At 38.4% G+C, this 21,199-nt stretch overlaps 3 protein-coding genes across 4 annotated transcripts; 1 reads left to right on the top strand and 2 right to left on the bottom strand.

The window, feature by feature from the left end:
* Nucleotides 1-105: 105 nt before the first annotated feature.
* On the bottom strand, nt 106-10,348 carry LOC136699223 (uncharacterized). The gene is made up of 13 exons (XM_066673758.1): nt 10,027-10,348; nt 9,038-9,207; nt 7,936-8,236; nt 7,669-7,861; nt 6,625-6,913; nt 5,034-5,337; nt 4,643-4,829; nt 4,089-4,293; nt 3,009-3,321; nt 2,386-2,562; nt 1,685-1,826; nt 841-910; nt 106-431 (listed from the first exon to the last, which is right to left on the bottom strand). Exons 2-13 carry the CDS (start codon nt 9,153-9,155, stop codon nt 106-108), a joined length of 2,625 nt encoding a protein of 874 aa, XP_066529855.1. The 5' UTR covers nt 9,156-9,207; nt 10,027-10,348.
* Nucleotides 10,349-10,673: 325 nt separating this feature from the next.
* Nucleotides 10,674-13,716, bottom strand: LOC136699217 (D-aminoacyl-tRNA deacylase 2-like). Its single transcript, XM_066673746.1, has 3 exons — nt 13,424-13,716; nt 11,614-11,683; nt 10,674-11,519 (listed from the first exon to the last, which is right to left on the bottom strand). Exons 1-3 carry the CDS (start codon nt 13,535-13,537, stop codon nt 11,197-11,199), a joined length of 507 nt encoding a protein of 168 aa, XP_066529843.1. The 5' UTR covers nt 13,538-13,716; the 3' UTR covers nt 10,674-11,196.
* A 213-nt stretch (nt 13,717-13,929) lies between these two features.
* nubpl (nucleotide binding protein-like) lies at nt 13,930-20,313 on the top strand. 2 transcript variants are annotated; one of them, XM_066673724.1, is made up of 11 exons: nt 13,930-14,295; nt 15,015-15,162; nt 15,578-15,612; nt 15,713-15,803; nt 15,997-16,036; nt 16,178-16,268; nt 16,418-16,511; nt 17,056-17,141; nt 17,472-17,592; nt 18,627-18,709; nt 19,051-20,312. In XM_066673724.1, the coding sequence occupies exons 1-11, from the start codon at nt 14,158-14,160 to the stop codon at nt 19,111-19,113; spliced, it is 990 nt and encodes a 329-aa protein (XP_066529821.1). In that variant the 5' UTR covers nt 13,930-14,157; the 3' UTR covers nt 19,114-20,312. The 2 variants fall into 2 exon arrangements, with proteins under 2 accessions (XP_066529821.1, XP_066529830.1); XM_066673733.1 differs by having other exon boundaries at nt 14,162-14,295; nt 15,022-15,162; nt 19,051-20,313.
* Nucleotides 20,314-21,199: the final 886 nt, after the last annotated feature.

Genomic DNA, 21,199 nt, shown 5'->3' with positions numbered 1-21,199 from the left:
GTTGATTGTCTGTGAAAGACTGTCCAGAGGTGTGATTGCCCTCTCCAGGGTACAACATCTTAATACATCTGGTTAACGAAGAACTCCACTGCTGTCGATACAGATTCAGAATTCAATTACATGAGTGAGGGGTCCATTGCTGTTGAGGTATATCGCCTGCATGTTTCCATACACTCCGTGTCTAACCACGGCTCCAGCTTCTGAGCACTTTGTGGACGCGGACATCTCTTTCTCACACAGAGAGACAAATTGTTTGTATAAGCGGAGGCCTTTCCATGGCTCCACAGCCTCATGGTGCTGCACTATGTTACCTTTGACCACTCCACTCATAGTGTCCTGAGGAACGATCAACACACTTCCCGGAAGCTCCAGGATGGAAAGGTAACTCCCAGTGCTGCTTGGGAAGAACTTTGCATTGAGCAAAGTATCCACTGTGAAGTTCAGAACAGAACAATATCAAAAATATTTCTGCACAAATTCCAAGAAATGTTTGAGGTACACTCTGTTTCCAGAAGTTTGTGAAATCCCATTATAAGTAGTAAATTCAGTCACTTTTACCCACTATCCATGCAGATGCTACACTGTGCACATCCAGCTGGTATAATCTCAATAGAAAATAATTGCAACAGACTGAGAAACTTTGGAGAATTCATGTAGCAACCTTGGCTAGAGGGCTGCATATTTCGCAGCACTGGGTTTTGCAGCAACTGAACCATATTTTATAGAGTGATTGGGGTCCATCCAATACCTGTGTGGTGAGTCTAAGTGGCATTTGAGTTTTAAAACATTGAACGTCAATGTAGTGTAGTGTTCCCTGTGGTTTATCTGGTATTCACTTACCCATTTTGGGAATGATGGTCTCCATAGCACCTTTATAAAAGCACACATAGATCACCATTCCCTCGTGAATCTAAAAGGCAAAAAGAAAGCAGTATATTTAAAGTATTACTCAGTCTATAATTCCTGTTGACTGTAGACAAAACATGTTAGTGGACTGAGCATACTGGAGCATGTTACTGTACAATATTATAATTTGACAATGTCGAACACTAATAATATAACAGAATGATCTAATAAAACCTGCTATTGCATTTTCTGAGTGATGCAGTGTCACTTTAAGGTTTGTCTAATAGAGTGGCCAGAGAGTGGAAACAATGTCTATTCATGCCAGCTATTCATGCCAACACACATTAGTGTCACTGCAGTGCTGAGAATGATCCACCAACCAAAAAAGCCTGCTCTGTGGTGGTCATTCATTTTTTTTTATTCATTATCTGTAAACGCTTATCAAAGTTCAGGGTTACGGTGGGTCCGGACCCTACCCGGAATCACTGGGCGAAAGGCGGGAATACACCCTGGAGGGGGAGCCAGTCCTTCACAGGGTGGCACACACTCACATATTCACTCACACACCCACACCCAGGGACACTTTTTGACTCACCAAACCACCTACCAACATGTGTCTTTTTTGGACTGTGGGAGGAAATCGAAGCATCCAGTGGAAACTCATTCAGACACAGGGAGAACACACCAACTCCCCACAGAGAGTCACCCGGAGCGGGGCTCTAACCCACAATCTCCAGGTCCCTGAAGCTGTGTGACAGCGACACTATCTGCTGCACCACCTTGTGGTGGTCATGTTTATACAAAAAAAGCATAATGCTTTAAAAACTGAATAAAATACCTCCACCCATTCTGAGTCAGCATCTTCAACTTGAGACTTAACTTGCAGCAAAGCGTGTGTGCACTGCTGAACAACAGTCCTCGCTCTCAAGCTGTATTTTCCCCGCTCCTGTGTAAAATCTTCAGGTGACTGACTAGAACCACTGGAAATGGTGAGAAGTCAAAGAATAATGGCATAGTTAAAATATATATATTTCTTTTACAGAAAACAGAAATTACAGAAAACTCAGTAAACATAACAGGTCCCTACTGTAAATATTACAAATCCATTGATGGCCACTTAAAGCCTCATGAGATGTGTTAAATCATCACAAAATATTAAAACTGAAATACTGTTTGATCCTGAGCTAAAGCCTGGTCAAGATCAACTGTGTATGCAGATGAGAAGGGATCATCTTTACTGTGAAGACCACTGTAATGTCACAAATCTAAACAAATTTAAGGAATGCTTACTGATGATGCTTACTGGATATTTATGCATGGATTATATACATAGAATAAATAGTGAACTGTGGGGTTAGCTATGAGTGGGAAGAAATTTTAAGCACATTGAATATTTAAAAACCCTATGTTAACAGATACAGACCTGGTTATTTTGTGCCCTAGGGCAGACACTCAGGTCATTTTATGATATTTTAATATCATGATGAAAAATTCCTTATACACTCATAAATAAAGGGTTAACAACATACACTTATATACCTAGCTACTGAGTCCATTCTTATTGTTACTGTTCCATCAGGTGTAATACTGTCAGGTTGACATGGAGCAAGGCTCTGGAGTCTGGAACTAATCAGACACTGCTCACCGGACACCTCCAAGATGGACAGATGCAGGTCGTTTTCGGCTGCCCCATTCATCTGAGCTGGTATAACTAGACTAAAGTAGACAATTTTAGATATACCAAGCATTAGCAGTCAATTTAGAATCATATATAGCTCTTTTTATCATTTTGAATACATTACATTAGTTACATCACTTTATTATGGCTTTCTATTAATTAGTAGAATTATTTATATCAATTTTTTTAAAAATGAATCAGTTTATACATTTGTATGCTACCATACAGGTTCTATATTAATGGAAACAAGAATTCCCTTTTAACAAAACCCTGGATGTTTGTGTATGTTGCATGAAAAATACAACAACACAAAATCTGATATCTTGAAGTCTATATTTGGTCAGTTCTATAGAATAAAAGCTAATAGTAAAGACATCATTGGCTTTGTAATTCAGATTTAAAGCTAAGTAAACATACTTTGGACAAAGAACACACCTGGACATTTAGGATAAGATGAAAACAGTATTTTCAAATCAAGGCTAACCTGTACTGGTCCTCCATTGGCTCCAGAAGTTCAGACACCTCAGGGCTTCCAGGACTAGCACAAGATTCTATGCCAGTAGACTCTCCAGAGGCTGAACACTGAGGACATCGTTGAATCCACATTGCTATGTCTGCCTTCAAGGAGCCCCAGAAGAAGTGTCTGGAGATGAGCTTTAAACACTTCTCCAGGGTGAGGTGGTTCATGGAATCGTGGTACATACCGAGAGTGGACTGCACCTCCTCTCTGCTCCTCAACACTCTGCGTCTTCCATGCTCCTGGACACCTCGGCCGGAAGTGTAAAACAGGAAGCCATCTGAAATGGACAGGATGAACTAATTTGGTTCTCATTAGCACAGGAGAAGAAGATAACCTTTCTCTCAACAACCTGTCCCTTTCCAAATAATGTTATAAATAAGTTACAAATATATTTCTGCTAGTATACTTTTAGGGGTTTTAGTGTTTACACATATTTTTGTCTGTTCTAACCCTATTTCATATTTAAAGCTTGTTACAAACATGTTATGATACACATCATTTCAAATATTTTATTTGAAGCATATAACAGACATATATTTAAACTTTTCTGTAGCTATTTTACAGTGACTCCTTCAGTATAGAGCCCTGGTTTAGACCTGCTGTTATCCTTTTCTAACAACTGACTGAAAGTATTGGTCAAGTTAGCATTAACACTTGCAGTCATAGCCCTTTTCTACCAAAAGGACTCTGATTCTTGAACCTTGCTGCTCTCCAGCAAACTGGTTCATAAACCAATTTATGTTGTTGAAAACATGCCAAATGTTTCCAATTTAGGATGGAAATAAAGTTGTCAATATAGGTTCTCGAACCTCGTTAGTGGAAATGATGTGGAAATCAGTGATATGTCATGAACCTCCAGAAGGCCTAGAGTGATGTGTTTTCCTACAAAACTGGTCCCAGTTTTGTTCAAAACCTTACAGTTGTTGATTCCACTGTCAGTTCCTCATACCATAGGCCTTCTAATCAGCTCCTGAAGCCCTAAGCCTTGAGAAAGCTTGCTTGACACTACCAAGTTGATGTGTAGTGCTAAAAAATAAGGCTCACCATGGATAGCAAATCTGGAGCAGAGTCTCCTGAATGTGTTTTTCTCCACAGATGTGAGCCCTGTTGGATAGCCATTTCCATTCAGATAATTTTCAATGGCATCGTACTTGGAGAAAAAAGCTTGCTGAGCATTTGTGTTATCCTGTCCCTCGCAAGAACCACTCCTGTCATCCAAACTGTAGGTAGAGTCGTCCCCTTCGTTATCCTGTGAGGAGATATGCCGTCTATGTTTAATATTTATTTATTTTATATAGTTACTCTTATATAGCGCCTTTCTAGATATCCAAGGACACTTTAAAATCAACACTGCACAGAACACCTTTCCATTCAACATTCAATCCACACACACACTGGTGAGAAGTGGCAGCCAAAGGCGCACAGCGTACTCCCAACCAGGAATGACTGTCCACCCGGAGGACTACACAAGAGAGAGCGTCAATACATATCTGGGCATGCACACATACAGACATTCATTGAGCATATTGATGGCGTAACTACCACCATAACTGAAAGTGCCACATTGATTGGAGGCACAGCAAAGACTAACTGTTTACCTTTGAGGTGCAGAGCAGCAGAGTGGGGACGGCGTGAGGTTTGAGGCAGACAGAGCCCTCTGAGTGTTCAAAGCAGTCTTCTGTAAAGTGAGTGGAGCACACAACGGACCTGGGTCGTGGATTCCAGTTCCCTCTTTGCAGATTTCTGATCCACTGATTAAGTCTCTCTGGGTCATCAAATGGGAAGCTGTGAAAGCAACATGGGTTTTAATGATAGTTCCTGATAGAACAAATGACAAACCACTACACCAGCCTACAAGGAATGCTGCAGCTTTAGGATAGTGCTGTAAAACTGAATTACACTCTTCACATGTAGGGGGAGCCCAGGAGCCCAGATACCAAATCTTACCTAGTGTTGCTTTAACTGACTGTAAAATTATATTACTCTCACCGATGAAAGGTCAGGCCCAGCATTCTCTCCAAAGGCCCGTTGTGGTTATTGCAGCTGTAAACAGAACAACGATATTTTTGTGCAGACTCATCCATCTTCATGCAGAAGCGGCAGTTACCAATCCACTCCTCTATGTCCCTCGTAATCGTGCCCCAGTAATAAAGCTCACATATCGAGTTCCAACATCTTTTCAAACCAAAGTGTCCTCTTTGGTCATGGTGCTCCTTCAGCACACTTATGACTTCCTCTCTGCTCCGAAGAACTCGGCGTAGCTTGGATCCGTGACGGTAACACAAGACTCCATCTAACAATAAAAGACAATAATAAACAATGATTTGACATGATTCACCCTGAGACAGGGTGTTTTCCAGCCTAGCTCCCAGTGAATCCGGGTAGGTTCTGGACCCACTGTGACCCTGAACTGTATTAGCGGTTACAGATAATAAATGAACGAATCAACAAATGATGATTTGACATGACTAACCAAAATCAAAGAATGGTTTAATGTAACAATGGGGGAAGGCCTTTTTATAACATTTTGAATACTTGTGATTTTTTTTTAAACTATATTTCATACAAAACGTGGTTTATTAAAATATTCCAGGTACTAACCTATTCAGTTAGTGAAGCTCAATTACATTTGTTTTTGGGGAGGTGGAAAATGTAAAAACTTTATCATGATAAATTTTGTTATTGTGGTAAACAATATGCACTTCTGAGTCAATGGTGGACATTGTCCATACGTGTAGAACACTAACCAACTGCACATTGCATTACAAATGACAACAATGCTTCCAATTTAAAAGTTGGGATAGATTTTCTAATGTTGCTTGGAGCTATCTCTCTTTTTTTTGAGCACTGTTTATATTTGGTATGTGATTGTGCTTTGGTCGCTGCGTTTGAGTTCTTTTTTTTCAGCGTCGTCTTAATTAAAGTCAAAAACACAGCACGTCCAAACCACAGATGCAGTGTTTTTCTTTGGTACTAAAACGCTCGGTCGGCCTCTGCATTTAGGATGCTTCCATGTGGCAGATAGGGGCAGAATCACGTGACTACATATTTGTAGCTGAGTTTTAAAGGGACAGTACATGAACACACAGTAACAGAATAAAAATAATCGATATAGACAAGATTATGTCGATTAGAAGTTCTGAATGTTGATTTCAATTAATTTTTTATTAATTGCCCAGTCCTAGTTTAGATAATGTCACAATTAATCATTAAGTAATGATAATAAACAAGCACTAGCATTAACTTGCATTATTTTTGGATTAAAATAAATCTTAAATAAAGTATGCTGTTGTTTCTGTCATTACTTAATGATTAACTCTAACTTTACTTAATCATTTAGTACTGGCTAATTATTTAATACAGGCTTAAATACTATAAATTTATGTATCCTTATTGTAAAGTGTTACCAAGTCTTTCCATCACTCACCAATACTAGTTTTCAAAATGTAACTGAATCAGATTAGATTCTTATCTATAAGAATCTTGGTTTTGATTCTGTCCTCAAAATTTGACAAATTGAATCCACCAGTGATTGAACTCTCTTCTTTCTCATTGTCAGGCAAAAAAATATTACACTCACCTTGAAGACAGAAGCGTTTGGCACATCTCTTGACAGCGTCTCTCCTGCAGTAGGGTGTGCTGTTGTACACACCTGTACGCAGATATTTCTCCACAGCATCATACTTCCTGAAATAAGGCTCAGATGTGGAGATGAGAAGGGCATTATTTGAGCTGCTTGTGTTTGTGCTGGCCTGTACGGCCTCTCCTTTGGAATATGGATGCTCAGTATGAACCGAATCCTCTTCTTCTGAGGGGTGGGCAACTTCCACGGATTCCACAGAAACACCGACCCAGCATTCATTACTGACCTGTTTCAGTAATTAAATATGAAAATGGCTTAAATACAATTTCACTGGTGACATTACTAAAGCATATACCCTTTATATTAACTTACTGATCACTCCTGTATACCAAATTTCCAATTTATTATGTGGTACCTACATATTTATTGGCCATTTTATCATGTTCATTTATTATACAGGACAAAGTTGTAGGTTTATAGTTAATGACTGTAGTCCTTCTCTAACCCTGCAGGTTACAAACCACCCTTTACCCCAATAATCAATGGAAAGGGACCACCACAGGACCACAGTCTTATGACCTATATCCAGCACATCTAGGCCTATCACTGTCAAGTTCATTGATTCATTCATTTTCTGTGACCACATCATTCTTTTCAGGGTCACGGTGGGTCTGAAGCTTACCCAGAATTTCTAGGTGCAAGGCAGTAACACACCCTGGACAGGGCAGCAGTCCATCATAGGGCACCACACACTCACACCTGAGAATACTTATAAATAGTCAATCCACCTACCAACACAGGTTTTTGGACTGTGGGAGGGAACCGGAGGGCCATTAGGAAACCCAAACAGACACAGGGAGAACTCCTCACAGACAATGACTTGAGGCAGAGACTGAACCCACAATCTGAATTTATATGTGAAAAATATGATGTTTTGTTGCTATTTGCACTGCTCTGCTCAAATCAGTCATGCCTATCGCTTGGATTTGATCTTTCTGTCCAAACAGGTCTTGAATCATATAGGTATTATTTAAAACTGACCTCTTGTGGAAATGCAAATGGTTCGAGCGTGGGCACAGCATCAGATTTAAGGCAAACTCTGTCACCACTTCGTTCAAAGCTGTCCTCTGCGAAGTGTTTGGAACATACAGCTGATCTGCTGTTGATAGACCATCTGTCCCTCTGAGCGAAGCTGATCCAACGGCTGAGTCTGCTCGGCTCTCCAAAAGGGAACCTGTCAATAAGTTAATGGTCAAAAGCTGCTAAGTTGCAAATTGCACATTTTGGTAAACATAGCATAAATCATACCGGTGAAAAGTGACTCCCTCCTCATCATCTAGCAGTCCAGAGCTCTCACAGCCAGGAACAATGCACTGTAAAGGGATGACAGGGTTGGAGGGGTAGGAGCAACCCTCGCATTTGTCTATCCACTCCGAGATGTCTCTGGATATCGAGCGCCAGTAATAGAGAGCCGAAACGGCTTTCAGGCATTTCTTTCGGCCTGCGTGGTTGCGGTTGTTATGCTGTTCCTCCAACACTGCTCTAACCTCCTCTTCACTGCGGAGAACTTTACGCTGGCGTTTGCCATCTATGTACCAAAGAGCACCACCTACAAGAAAGGAGATTTACTTAGTGTCCTCCAGTTTTTGCATCTGTACGGTTTTAGCTGCTTAAAGAGTGCTATAAAAGTGGTTTAAACTTACTGTTTACGGTGTATTAGGTGTAAGTAAGAAAATCAGTAGCGCAAATAAGTTTAAAGCATTTTTTGTGTAAAATTAATTTAACATGTAATTCAAAATCATACCACTGTCATTTTATTCAACAAAAATAACTTAAAAATAAGTAGTTTGAAATTTTGTTTATTTATTTGTTGCTGAGTTCCATCAAGGAACAGATATTGCAAAAGCATGTGCATTGAGGAGCATTTTGTATATTGTTTAGGTTTAGATGATTTAAAGATGGTGATTTTGATGTTAGCAATCGTGACCATAGCATATTAACACTTACTTTTTTAGTAATTAATAATTACATTTAAAAAAATGACTTGTCATTTTTAATATTACACACCAATTACCATAGAGTGACAAAAGAACAGGTGAATGTTTGAATTACAATTATATTACACAAAGGAAAAAAAAATACTTTTAACTTATAAGTAAACTTAATATTAATGGCATTTGGCAGATACTAATGCAATGTTAGGACCTTGTTCAAGAACAGAAGGCACTGTGTTTATCCTGAGTAGGGAACTGACCACTCTACAAACCACTGAATGTGTTGCCTTATTAAAATGATTAGACTATAAAATACAGGCAGAAATTTTAAAAAATGGTTACGTCTTTGTTCTAAATAATATGAAGGATATTGTAGGTCGAGTTAGCCAGCATGCTACAAAGAAATGATCACTCACCCGCCCATCGAAACGTCTTACTGCGCCTCCTTAACACCCCTTTATAAGTTTTATCCTGTTGTGCATACGTCCCAAAGCGAAGATACTGCTCCACTTCATTAAATATGCTGAAGCTCATCCTTCACATTCAAAACACTGAGAATGGTGGAAATTCTGCCTCGTGTCAGGAGCTAAGAACAAAAAATGTGTTGCATTTGAAGATCACCTGCTGTTATTATTGTTTTGATAATATTTCATGTTTATATTTGCTGAGGTTATGTACAAATTCTCAACAGGGAACACACATCTGCTCAATGTGTTTCATTTAACAATTACTGTTTGCTTACTGAATTTAACATAAACATTTAAAAAAAATCAATACAATACCAATTTACACATTATTGCACATTATATATTTGTTTTATTATTCCCCAACACATTCCATTCAACAGGAAATACATTTAACCTTCGGGGGGAAAAATCATATATAGGTTTTAATTTTAGGAGAGGAGTAGATCAGAGCAAATAATATTGAGCAACGTTAACAGGCCTTTCTTCAAGCGGTTATGCGACGTTCCACAGCAAAAAATACACATTCAGTTGCAGAGAGCTATGTTCCAAGGCAGAAGGAACACAGATAGTGGAATCAGCCCTGAATAAAATTGTATGTGGAGTGGAATCTGCTCCACCATCTGAAATACAGCTTAGCCAAATTGACCTCCCTCTAGTGGCCAAGTACACAAACCACAACAACAAACTCAGTTGTTCTGTCCCAGAGTGCAGTTTTGAAATAGACATTCTCCGATAAATAATGCTATTGTACTGAAGCCATTGCTAAAATAACTTATTGAATTGTATTCTTCAAAGTTTACAGTGCATTTGTATAATTTGGAAATTGGAATAAAATCGCTTAGTGCACCTTTAACAAAACGTACAATTTTGACCAGTGGTCTCCAAATATTTGCATGTCACAGTATCAAAATTTTGATCAAAATATTAACAGTTTATACCACGGGAGCTTAAATCCATGCACTAGCACAAGTATTCTTCAGAGAGTGGAGCTCCTGGCGCAGGTTTGAAATGTCGCCTCGTTCTCGTGCACCAACAGAGACCCAGTTTGGCGGGCACCGGATTTCGCGCTACATGAGCCGCCCAAACTTTTCCTAAAAATTACGACTCCAGCTACTCAACGAAGTTTTAAATCAACCGTTCAAATACGCTTACGCATGCTCAACAGCGGGATGAGTTTTAATAGATTGTAAATAAACTGCTAAACTAAAAACGGTCGAACTTGTTTCTGAACGCGTGTACCAACACAAGTCAACGAAAGCATTATACTGCGTCCTCTACGTCACTTCCTGCGCTGGTATATTAAAATAAAAGTTCAAAGATCTCAGCGTCTCAAATGCAAAAACATCACTTCCTACATCTTGGAATGCCAACACTTTCCTTTGGCAGTTGAAAATGTGAATAATGTGGCTGTTAAAACGATTTATATCTGTAATGCTTACAACATCTTCACTTAAAACATTTTGTTACTTATTTTGTTCTCTTTGCCTATTGCATCACGTATTTAGCTGTTCCTGCCAGTCTGGTTAAAATACATATTAAGATTTAAATGGAGATTTGAACTGAATGTTACACAGGTTTTGGTCTTTTGATAAGGGTGTTTTTATTCACAAATATACTTTCTTGAATTTCTTGAATCAATCTAACAATTACAAAAAATCAGTGGTTTTTGACATACATTTATACAGTATCATTCACTCAAGGTGCAGATAAAGCCAAGCCACACAAAACAACATTAACTGAATGTAGCAAGAGAAGTTTAGAAGTTACAAGCAATAAATGTTGCAATGAGGTAAAGGCACACTCAGTACTTATCCATCATAAAAGAATCACACTGTGGTATTAAAAGTGCAGTGTGTAAAATTTATACAGGGAATCAATAAGCAGAAATGGAATATAGTATAAAAAAAACTGTGTTTTCATACTAAAATTACAAGTTGTTGTGTTTCCGTTGGCTTAGAATGAGTCTTTCATATCTACATGAGACATGTATCTACCATAGACCAGAATGTACAAAGCAAACACTCTACAGCAGTGTTACATATACACATGAATCCAAGATGTCCATTAACATATATTCACAGATGTTCCAAAGATGTTTAATTGTGCTCTTAAAACTCCATTAAATGAGTATAGGGTCCATTTGTATCCAACTTAAGGACTTGTCTGTTGCCATATGTTCCGTGTCTGACTGCTATGGCACCTTCACTGCCCTTCACAGTCAAACTCAGTTCATTCTCACACTGAGATACAAAGCTTGCATAGAGCTTCTGTCCGTCCTCTTTGCCGATGTTACCGTGGTACTGCATGCCTCTCCCCTTGGGTTTTCCTCCCAGTGTGGCCTGAGGTACAACGAGGACACTGCCAGGTAATTCGAGGACTGAAGTATATCCTGAGTCTGTCTCACAAAGCTTCATGTTCAGCAGAGTGTTCACTGAGTGGAAACAAAAGGTGATTCAGTCAGTTAGTTCCTCTGCAGTGTTTACACATGTCTCAGTACCATTAACATCTTTACAAAAATGCCATACCCATTTTGGGGATCATGTCTTCAGTGGCACCTTTGAAGAAGCAGATGTAGATAACCATTCCTCTGTTAATCTACGAGAGTGAAGAAACAACAATATTCACTTACACTTCTGATGAATGGAACCTACACTCTATGCAATTATATTTAATTTAGAATTTTATTTTTTGACAACATTTTTGTGGTTATGACAGTGGCATAGCAGGTAGTATCACTGTTACGCAACTCCAAAATCCTGGAGTTGTGGTTTCAATCCCATGTCAAGTGACTATCTGTAAAAAGTTTGCTGTGTTCTCCCACTGTCTGCATGGGTTTTCTCCTGTTTCCTCCCACTGGATATCATACCACAAACGTAAATGTGAAAATGTGCTTCTACTATTAGTTCACATTAAAACAACAATTTCAGACACTTACACTCACACTCACTTACGGACATTTTCTGAGTCGCCAAGCCATCTACTAACGTGATTTTGGACTGTGAGAGGAAATTGGAGGAAGGTGACCACATTGTAAACTCCAATTAAATCCACCACATTATTATCCTAATACCCTTAGGGGTGGTTTCCCCAGACAGGGATTAAGCCTAGTACTATATTTTCCTTTCAATGGAAAAATCACAATTCAAAATGCTGTGTAGTCCAAGACTTAATACCTGTCTAGAAAATCACCACTTAATGGCCTTATTTTTTAGCAGGTAAGAAATAATTTTATATTGAGATATATATTAAAATTAGGGCGGTACGGTGGTGCAGCAGGTAGTGTCTCAGTCACACAGCTCCAGGGGCCTGGAGGTTGTGTGTTCGATTCCCGCTCCGGGTGACTGTCTGTGAGGAGTGTGGTGTGTTCTCCCTGTGTCTGCGTGGGTTTCCTCCGGATGCTCGGGTTTCCTCCCACAGTCCAAAAACACACGTTGGTAGGTGGATTGGCGACTCAAAAGTGTCCGTAGGTGTGAGTGAATGTGTGCGTGTTGCCCTGTGAAGGACTGGCGCCTTCTCCAGGGTGTATTCCCGCCTTGCGCCCAATGATTCTAGGTAGGCTCTGGACTCACCGCAACCCTGAACTGGATAAGGGTTACAGATAATGAATGAATGAATGAATATTAAGATTTCCGCTTTTAAAGTTTCAAAATTTTCAGACGTGTTGTACCTATCACCACGTTCACAATGTGTACCTTCCTCCAGAATGGTGCAATTCATATTAAACCATTCTGCAGGGCTCTGTTTACATTTTATTGAATTAAATATACATACAAACTGAGAAGGAAGTGGGATTCCTAATAAAGATTCCCATTCAGTGAAAATACAGTGTTTAACCTTGTTTGTGTGGTATTGTTTGTTCAAGAATATGTATTATAAGTGAAATAAAAGTCAATTCCATGGGTGTGCATTTCCGCTTTGAAACTGCAGTGTTTAAAAAAACTCTTAAACACAAATTCAGACAGCCAGGGTTTCTGATGTCATATATCTAAGGAACCAATCCTATTAAGTTTGGGGGCAGGGCTTTCCAGCAGTAGGCAAGTGGTGGATGGGTGGGTGGAGGTGATACTAATTCCATATCCACACATATTGACTGAATGTGAAGGTGTAGAGTTATGTTTAAACCACTTTCTAAGCATTAAGGGTTCTGTCTGGGGAAAAAAACACAACTTGTAAATATGTCATTCAGATGAACAGAGATGAGTTTTTTTTCTGGTTTAATCGATGAGAGGAGACGGCCAATATTTGCAGTACAGGTACCCGTTGGAAAGGTTATTTTACTCTTTACATTTACCTGAAATGTACACTTGAATTCTGAGAGATGAATAAAGAGTGTACCTCGGCCCATTGGGCCTCGCTGTCTTGTTCCGTGGGTTTAGTTTGTAGCCTGGCGCTGAGACACTGCTGGAGGACCACACGAGCTCGGACAGAAGACCCGTTGACCGCCGTCATCTTCTACACCTACAGAAACCGCATTAACCCAGAACACAAACGAACTGCAGTAGACCACCATAGGGCTACACACCGGTGTTTCGGTTTCTCACATGAACAGAGTCCTTTTCAGTGAAACACTTGGGATATGTTCCCAAATGTCTTCCTGCTTCCTACGTAGTGTGTTGCGTAGATCATAAAACTACGGCCCCATCACCTAAATAAAGAACCACCTGTTAGAGAAGGCATTCAGTTTTGACTAAATATAAGCGTGTTACAGATTTAATAAGATATTAGAGTTAATCAGTCATTTTTTCATGACCTCGCTAGTGCACTTTTAAGGGAGCATGTCATTCGAGACACAGCCTTACAGATATTCAGCCGTCCCAATCCGTGTGTTTTTGCGACGTCATTAGTAGGCGCCAGCGTCCTGCATCACGAAGGATTGCGATGTATTTATTTGTAGTTTTTATTTAATGCAGGCTTTTTTAATCATTATTATTAAATCCAGTTCTCCATAAAACTTTTTTAAGTGATGGACTAGCGATAACACAGTTAAAGAGGATACGCCTGGAATGATGACGTTATGTTTTTGGCTCGTCTGAATATATATTTCTTTAACAGATAGATCAATTACAAATATGTGGATTAACTACAGCTGCAGAAACTTAGCTAAAGTGTGTAAGAGAACATCACTTAACGGTGCCACTGAGTTCTGGTCTGGGAATAAACATACTGGACCATTTACAATTGTGGTTAACCATGGGTTTCGGCTCAAGGTGAGTTTTTGTCCTCTCAGTTGTCAGAGCTAGATCTAGAAAAAATCAATACAAAATCCAACATATTTTCTGTTTTGAAAACGGGTATTAATAAATATATCAACATGACTGTGCTGTTTGACCAGCTTTGGACTTCTGGTCTGTGATGGGTGGTGAATTGAACCAGGAATCACAATGTTTACAATTCGAGTAGAGCCATTTTGTAATCATAAATACTTCTTTATTCTGCTTCATTCTGATCAGGGTCACGTTCTGTCTTTTGTTTAGGTACTGTCTCTGTACTAAACCCTGCATATGTCGTTGTGCCAGTCACAAATGTAAAAAATTCTTAAAAGAAAAAATATCTGTCTTTAAAATTGCTCCCTACACGCTGTGTAGTGCACAGTGTAGGTCATGGAGAATACTTGTATAATGAATAGAAGACGCAACCGGTAGCATCACTTTCACACAGCTCCAGGGACCTGGGGTTGTGGGTTTGAGCCCCGCTGTCAGTGAGGAGTTTGGCGTGCCTTGGTGCTCCACTTTCCTCCCATGAATAATATTTACTTCAATTTTTGAGTGTAGAAGCCATTTTAATGACCTGTGAAGTGCACTAGTAGACATCTCCATTTGAGATTCAGTGAAAATCTCAGGTATCATGAAATAATAATTACTTGTAATTTGGAAAATTTAGAGGCATTAAACACATCTGTGATGAGTCACAAAACTTCATTTGTTAGTCTTCAGGTGCTGGTGAGAGGACACTGCAGGAGAGGCAAAAGGCACATATGGCACGAGGTTTACCCAAACAGAAACCCATAGCAGGTGTTAAAGAAGTTATTGTCATTGCTTCAGGAAAAGGAGGCGTCGGAAAGTCTACAACAGCAGGTGACATACATTTTGTCCTTGAAGTGCACAACAAGAATGACTTTAAAGCAGGATGTTTTTTATACTCTGAAAATCTAATGTTTTTCTAAACACAAAATAATCTCTTATTACACATCTTGGGGCTAACATATAACAATATATAGAGTAGTATTTATAGTAATACAGTATTTTATTAGAACTGGAACATCAAAATTGGCAAGGGTTTAGAGAAATATGGCATAAAAATAAACATTTCAACACAAAACACCAAGTTTTATGATTTCATTCTAGAAATCATGGCCAAGACATGTTTTAGATTACTTTGCATATTCTGATGAAATGCCTCCAGGATCTGTGGTAAGTAAAATGTGCTTTCACTCTGTACTTTTATGCTGAAGTGTCCATTTTTGTTTACTCATTTTTACACTCTTTACAGTTAATCTTGCCCTTGGACTTTTGGCAAATGATCAGGTAATAAAAAAATAAAAATAAAAAATCAGATTGAAGTAGTATTACAGCACATCTCACACACTGTTCATTGCATCGTTTCTCATGCACCCCTTTTCCACAGAGCAAACGTGTGGGTATTTTAGATGCTGATGTTTACGGCCCCTCAGTTCCAAAGATGATGAACCTAAGAGGAAATCCAGAATTAACGGAAAGTAAGTGTTACTCTGTTTTTTGGTAAGGTTTATTTGTTTCTTGTTATAAAAATATTGGTGTTTCAGAAAGACACAGAATCCTACTTAGTTCTATTTATTTCATTTAATATATGACATGTTTTTGCAGTTGGAAGAAAATCATGTAAAAGTACATATTCATTTTGACTTTAAACATTTGTGCTCTTCTTTTCAGAAAATTTAATGAGACCTCTTATGAACTTTGGGATATCTTGGTGCGTATATTACACTAGTCGGCTTGAACTATTATGAACTGTTAACTGTTATATAGTTACATGAGAGTGGAACTGAAGCTTTTAAGGGCTTAAATCAGTATTCAACATGTTTCAGCTGCATGTTTTTCCTGCATTCTTCAGTATGTCAATGGGCTTTCTGGTTGAAGATACCTCACCTATTGTGTGGAGGGGTCTGATGGTGATGTCAGCCATTGAGAAGCTTATCAGACAAGTAGTGTGAAATTAATTTTTCAAATTGACTTAAAGCTTTGAATTTATATTTTTCTTTTTATTGACCATAGGATATGCTATTTTGACCAAATAAGATCATTGAAATATAATTTTGGGTTGGACCTTCATGTTATGTTGTCTCATGTTCAGGTAGACTGGGGACATTTGGATTACTTAGTAGTTGACATGCCGCCGGGAACTGGGGATGTGCAACTCTCCATCACACAGAACATTCCAATTGCTGGTAAGCTATTGCTTCCATTAGTGCTTGGATAAATTTCCAGGGAGCAAGCATACACACAGCATTCACACTTAAAAGTTATGGTTCTTCAAGGGTTCTTAGTAAAAAAGTGGTTCTATAAATGTACTATAGATAGTTGTATATAGCATCATTTAGAGACGGGGTTCTACATGGCACTAAAAACGGTTCCTTTATTGTTATAATTGTCAAACTATTAACAATAAAGGAACTAAAAGGTGCTGTATAGAACCATCTAAAGCTCATTCTACATCAATCTGATGAACCCTTTCATGAAACAAGGAACCCTTTAATTATGCAAAAGGTTTTTTGAGTGTTGACAGTTCTATATAGAACCATTTCCTTTAATAAAGAACCCTTGTAGAACCGTCAGTCTTCAATTCTGACCAAAGTTATATTTAGAAACTCATGTTGTAAAAAATGCATGAAGATTACATATCCCATGGTTACTTTAGAGGTTTTTTCAACAGTAAAAGCTGAAAACTAAATTATTTCTTAAACTGTTATTGTATATTTGCTTTAAATGCAGGTGCTGTGATCGTGTCAACTCCACAGGATATCGCTTTGTTAGATGCACGCAGAGGTGCTGAGATGTTCCGCAAAGTAAATATACCGGTGAGATAACTTTAAATAATCTGTGAGGCATTTTGTAATTTAAAAAAATCCTTCCATATTCCTGGTGAAAGCTACCAATAGAACAAGACAGCTTTTTCGGTCCCTGTGTAGAATTTGATCTATGTATATGTTGATCCACATATCTATGAATAATAAGTATCTAAATTCTAACCAATATCAATAGAAAAGAAGCTAGATTTGATCTCATTATTTCATATGTAAGTCTTACACATTAACAAAGTCATGCTGTGATCATCAAGTATTTTAGTTTTGTACTCATGCAGGTCCAGTCAGACAAAGTATATTATTATCTGACCTTTTTTCTTGAAGGTGCTGGGCTTGGTTCAGAACATGAGTGTTTTCCAGTGTCCGCAGTGTAACCATCAAACACACATTTTTGGGTCAGATGGGGCAAGAGAGTTGGCTCGCACTCTAGGAGTGGAAGTTCTTGGTAAGGCTTTTAGCTCACAGAAACACAGCAGAATAATGATTCTCTGAACAAACCCATGAGAACCTTAAATGGGGGAGATTTTATGGTGAAACTGCACATTTCAGTGTCTTTGATTGCAAAGAATTGCTTTAATGTAGCATCAGAACTTTTATTCTGCAAGTAGCGCAGTGGTCTATGCACTGGCTCTGTCACAAAGGTTGCAAGTTTGAATAAAACTGATGTCTCAGGCTGAGAACGGCAGAGAGCACAACTGTCCTTGTTCTTTGTGGGTAAGGATTAACCCCTCTGCCCCCATCACTGCTTGTCCTCTCCTTAGGAGTGCTAAAATGTTCATGTTGCATCAGCAGCAGTTTGAAAAGAAGAGGTGTGTTTGCCTCACGGACCTTTGAGTCAGCACATGTTCCTCTACATTTTCCAGGCTGGTGTTTGCAGTGTATGTGATCATAGGAGATTCAGTGACTGGGGGAAATGAAGATGAATGAAGGGGATAATTTAGCTAGTAGCAAAATAAATAAATGAAAAATAAAGGGCTAAAGTGCTATTAAAATGCTATTAGCTCCCTCTTGTTGAGGATTGTTAATCTGCAAACATGAGAAATGTTTGAGAAACTGAGAGATATTCAGCATGTCCTTCATATGTACTTACTTTAATACTTTGGTAGACTTTTCAGTGTCTAATGTTAAGGCTATTGATTTAACAATTTACACTCTACATTTACAATTTTATAATTTATGATATATAATATATTTTAACAATTTATTTTTGTATTTATTGTACATTTTAGTGGCTTTTTTACAGTTAGATATATCCATTTCTTTCTGATATTTGATCTGCAACTGTAAAATATCTTTTTAATATTGACCTTGGACAAATTGAAAAAGTGCTTATTTATACAGTTCCATAATTACTATGATCATTTGTAGTTAGCAGTAATAGTATGTAATATCAGAATGACATGAAATGACTGAACTCTTCATTTGTCTTTTGCATTTAGAGCCATCCAAGGTTACATCTTTGCTCTGTTTCCTTTATAGGGGATATTCCACTTCATCTCAACATCAGAGAGACGTCAGACAATGGTCAGCCTGTGGTTGTGTCCTCTCCTGATAGTCCTGAGGTGAGAGAATTGGGCTAGATTGCTTTACACTTTTCTGCAGGAAAAGGAACGGTTACATATAGGTTTACGTTAACAAACAGAACACAAAAAAATACTTTAGTTTGATTTATACAGTTCCCCATGTTGTATGGTGGAAGCGATTTTTCAAAACCAAAAATATTATTTGGTGAGTTTCGGTTATATTCTATAATCTATTAGCTGTTTGGGGCTGAGTGTATCGTTTATGCATCACATGAATATAAATCTCTCAGCTGACTCTGTAAATATGATATTAACCCTGAGAAATCATAGCTGAGAGATATTTAAAGTTTAACCTATTTTTCTGCAATAATCATGTGCAGGCTGAAGCATACAGAAGAGTGGCCTCAGCAGTGGTGCATCGGCTCTCAGAGGAGTCCAGGTGAATGACCTCCTTCACCACTGATTAAAAAAATCATTGTGGACTGAAGACAACTGCTGGAGCATTCCATTTTGCCCCGTCCTGAATTTGCAGATATTAGTACACGTACCTCAAAGAAGACATTGTTTTCAACACCACAATTTGCCATTCACCAGTGTCATTAGCATGTTAAGGTATCCAGTTCTGAAGCGTTCCCATAGGACTTTAAAATTAGGACATTCATTAGGACCGTGGGAGGAAACCGGAGCACCCGGACATGAGGAGAACACACCAAACTCCTCAGACAGTCACCTGGTAAATTAGGACAAATAAATTGTAAAATAATTGTCTTATTTTGGTTAGTAATGGAGTTTTTTGTGCTACATTACAACATGTATGTCTATGACGTTTTTTGAAGTTCAGTGTGTTGAAGCTTATTTTACAGTGGGGCTAGACACTAGAAGAACACTGGGCCAAACTGAATGCAGCAGAAAAAAGGTGGAATCTAAAAGTTTTCAACAAAGATTTGTTGTTGCAAGTTTAGCGTTAAAGATTTTAAGTTCTTAAATCAGAAAACTCTTGTCACAACCATAATAACAGTAATACAGCTATACTAATCTACACTAAGATCTCTCATAATTCATTCCCTTTTTAGTAGGGGAGAGTGGGCCACTTTATTTTCCAAATAATTAAAAAAAATATATATAATTTCCTTAATAAAAAGTTCAGCCTAAAACAGTGTGCCTGCAAAAAGTGGTTCAGTGGCAAAAAGTATCCAGTTTATCGATGCAAAGCACAGTAAAATCAGTATAGCTTTGACATTTATTTTAAATTGATGGTTTCCAATCTTGATAAAATGAAAATATATTAAACACATTAATTATATTAATTACAAGAAAACGAGGAGCTTTTTCAAATGGGGCAAATAAATCTAAAAGTGAATTCTGCAACTTAAACATACTACTCTGTAATTGAGAAAACATGCAGTGAAAACTATAGTACACAAACTTGTAAATGAATGTCCTGTGCTGTATTCTGATGTTTCAAACTCACAAATGATGTTAATATGTGAATACGATAAAGATGGCCAAAAGCAGACTCTATTTCTTAGTCAATATCCAGCATCTCCATACTCAGATGCATATCACTGTTAATACATGTTTGTTTTACAAACAAAGCACAATTAAACTTGCTATGCAACCAGATTCCTTTATGTGCTTATGATTCCTAATGTACAGGGCTTTACAGGAATTTTTGGGGTATGTTTTTAGGGCCAGACACTATGTGGTGAGATTCAGATAATATAAAGGCTCTGTATAACTGCCCTGAAATTAAATTAAGGAAATATTTTGACACACATTTTGCAGAATGTGGGTGCTGTTGCGTCTTTTAACCACTAGGAGGCAGTGTAACTTAAAATATGTTTACTGTTTGCTCGTTGAGTGGAGTGAATGGATATGGGAGATTGTGCAGTTGCTTTATGAACAGAACATTTCTGTGATTTTGTAATGTATTAAGGCTAGGATTTGACAGGAAACAATGGGCAAAGCTCAACAGTTAGAGAGGGCCTAGAGAGGAACATGAGCTTTCTCTGCAGTAAACATAGCCATTTCCTGCATAGCCACCTCTCTCTGGGCCCTACCACAGCAGCTGTATTCCCTCCACTGTTCAGACACAGCAGCCTGTGATTCATCAGGTCAACAAAGTTGCTTTGCTTATCGTCTCACATACTTCATTCTGTTCCTGGAAGACCAGCGAAGAACTTATAACTGTGTCTTGAATTACATCTGAACACACACAGTATGGTTTGTTTTCTTTTGGACCTTCAGTCGATAGTAAGTCGTCTGATGATGGTAGAGTTATGAGCTGTTTTATAAAGGTAAACTAGTATATAGACACTGCCACAGACCATAATTAGTGTATGTAGTAAACAAACAAACTATTTGCGTCGTATTTTAACACATTAATCTTGCCTCTACAAACTGTACACTTACTTGGATTCTCACCATATTCCACAGCAACACATGGCCCTGTTTGCCAAACAAATGGCAGTCTGCTCTTTCCTGACTGGCTCAATGCAATGTGGCTGTTGCCCCTAGTCTGGTTCTGGT

This window comes from Hoplias malabaricus, chromosome 1, assembly GCF_029633855.1.
Source record: "Hoplias malabaricus isolate fHopMal1 chromosome 1, fHopMal1.hap1, whole genome shotgun sequence".
NCBI lineage: Eukaryota > Metazoa > Chordata > Actinopteri > Characiformes > Erythrinidae > Hoplias > Hoplias malabaricus.
Note: the sequence above shows the minus strand (reverse complement) of the source record. Positions and strands in the feature narration are given on the sequence as shown.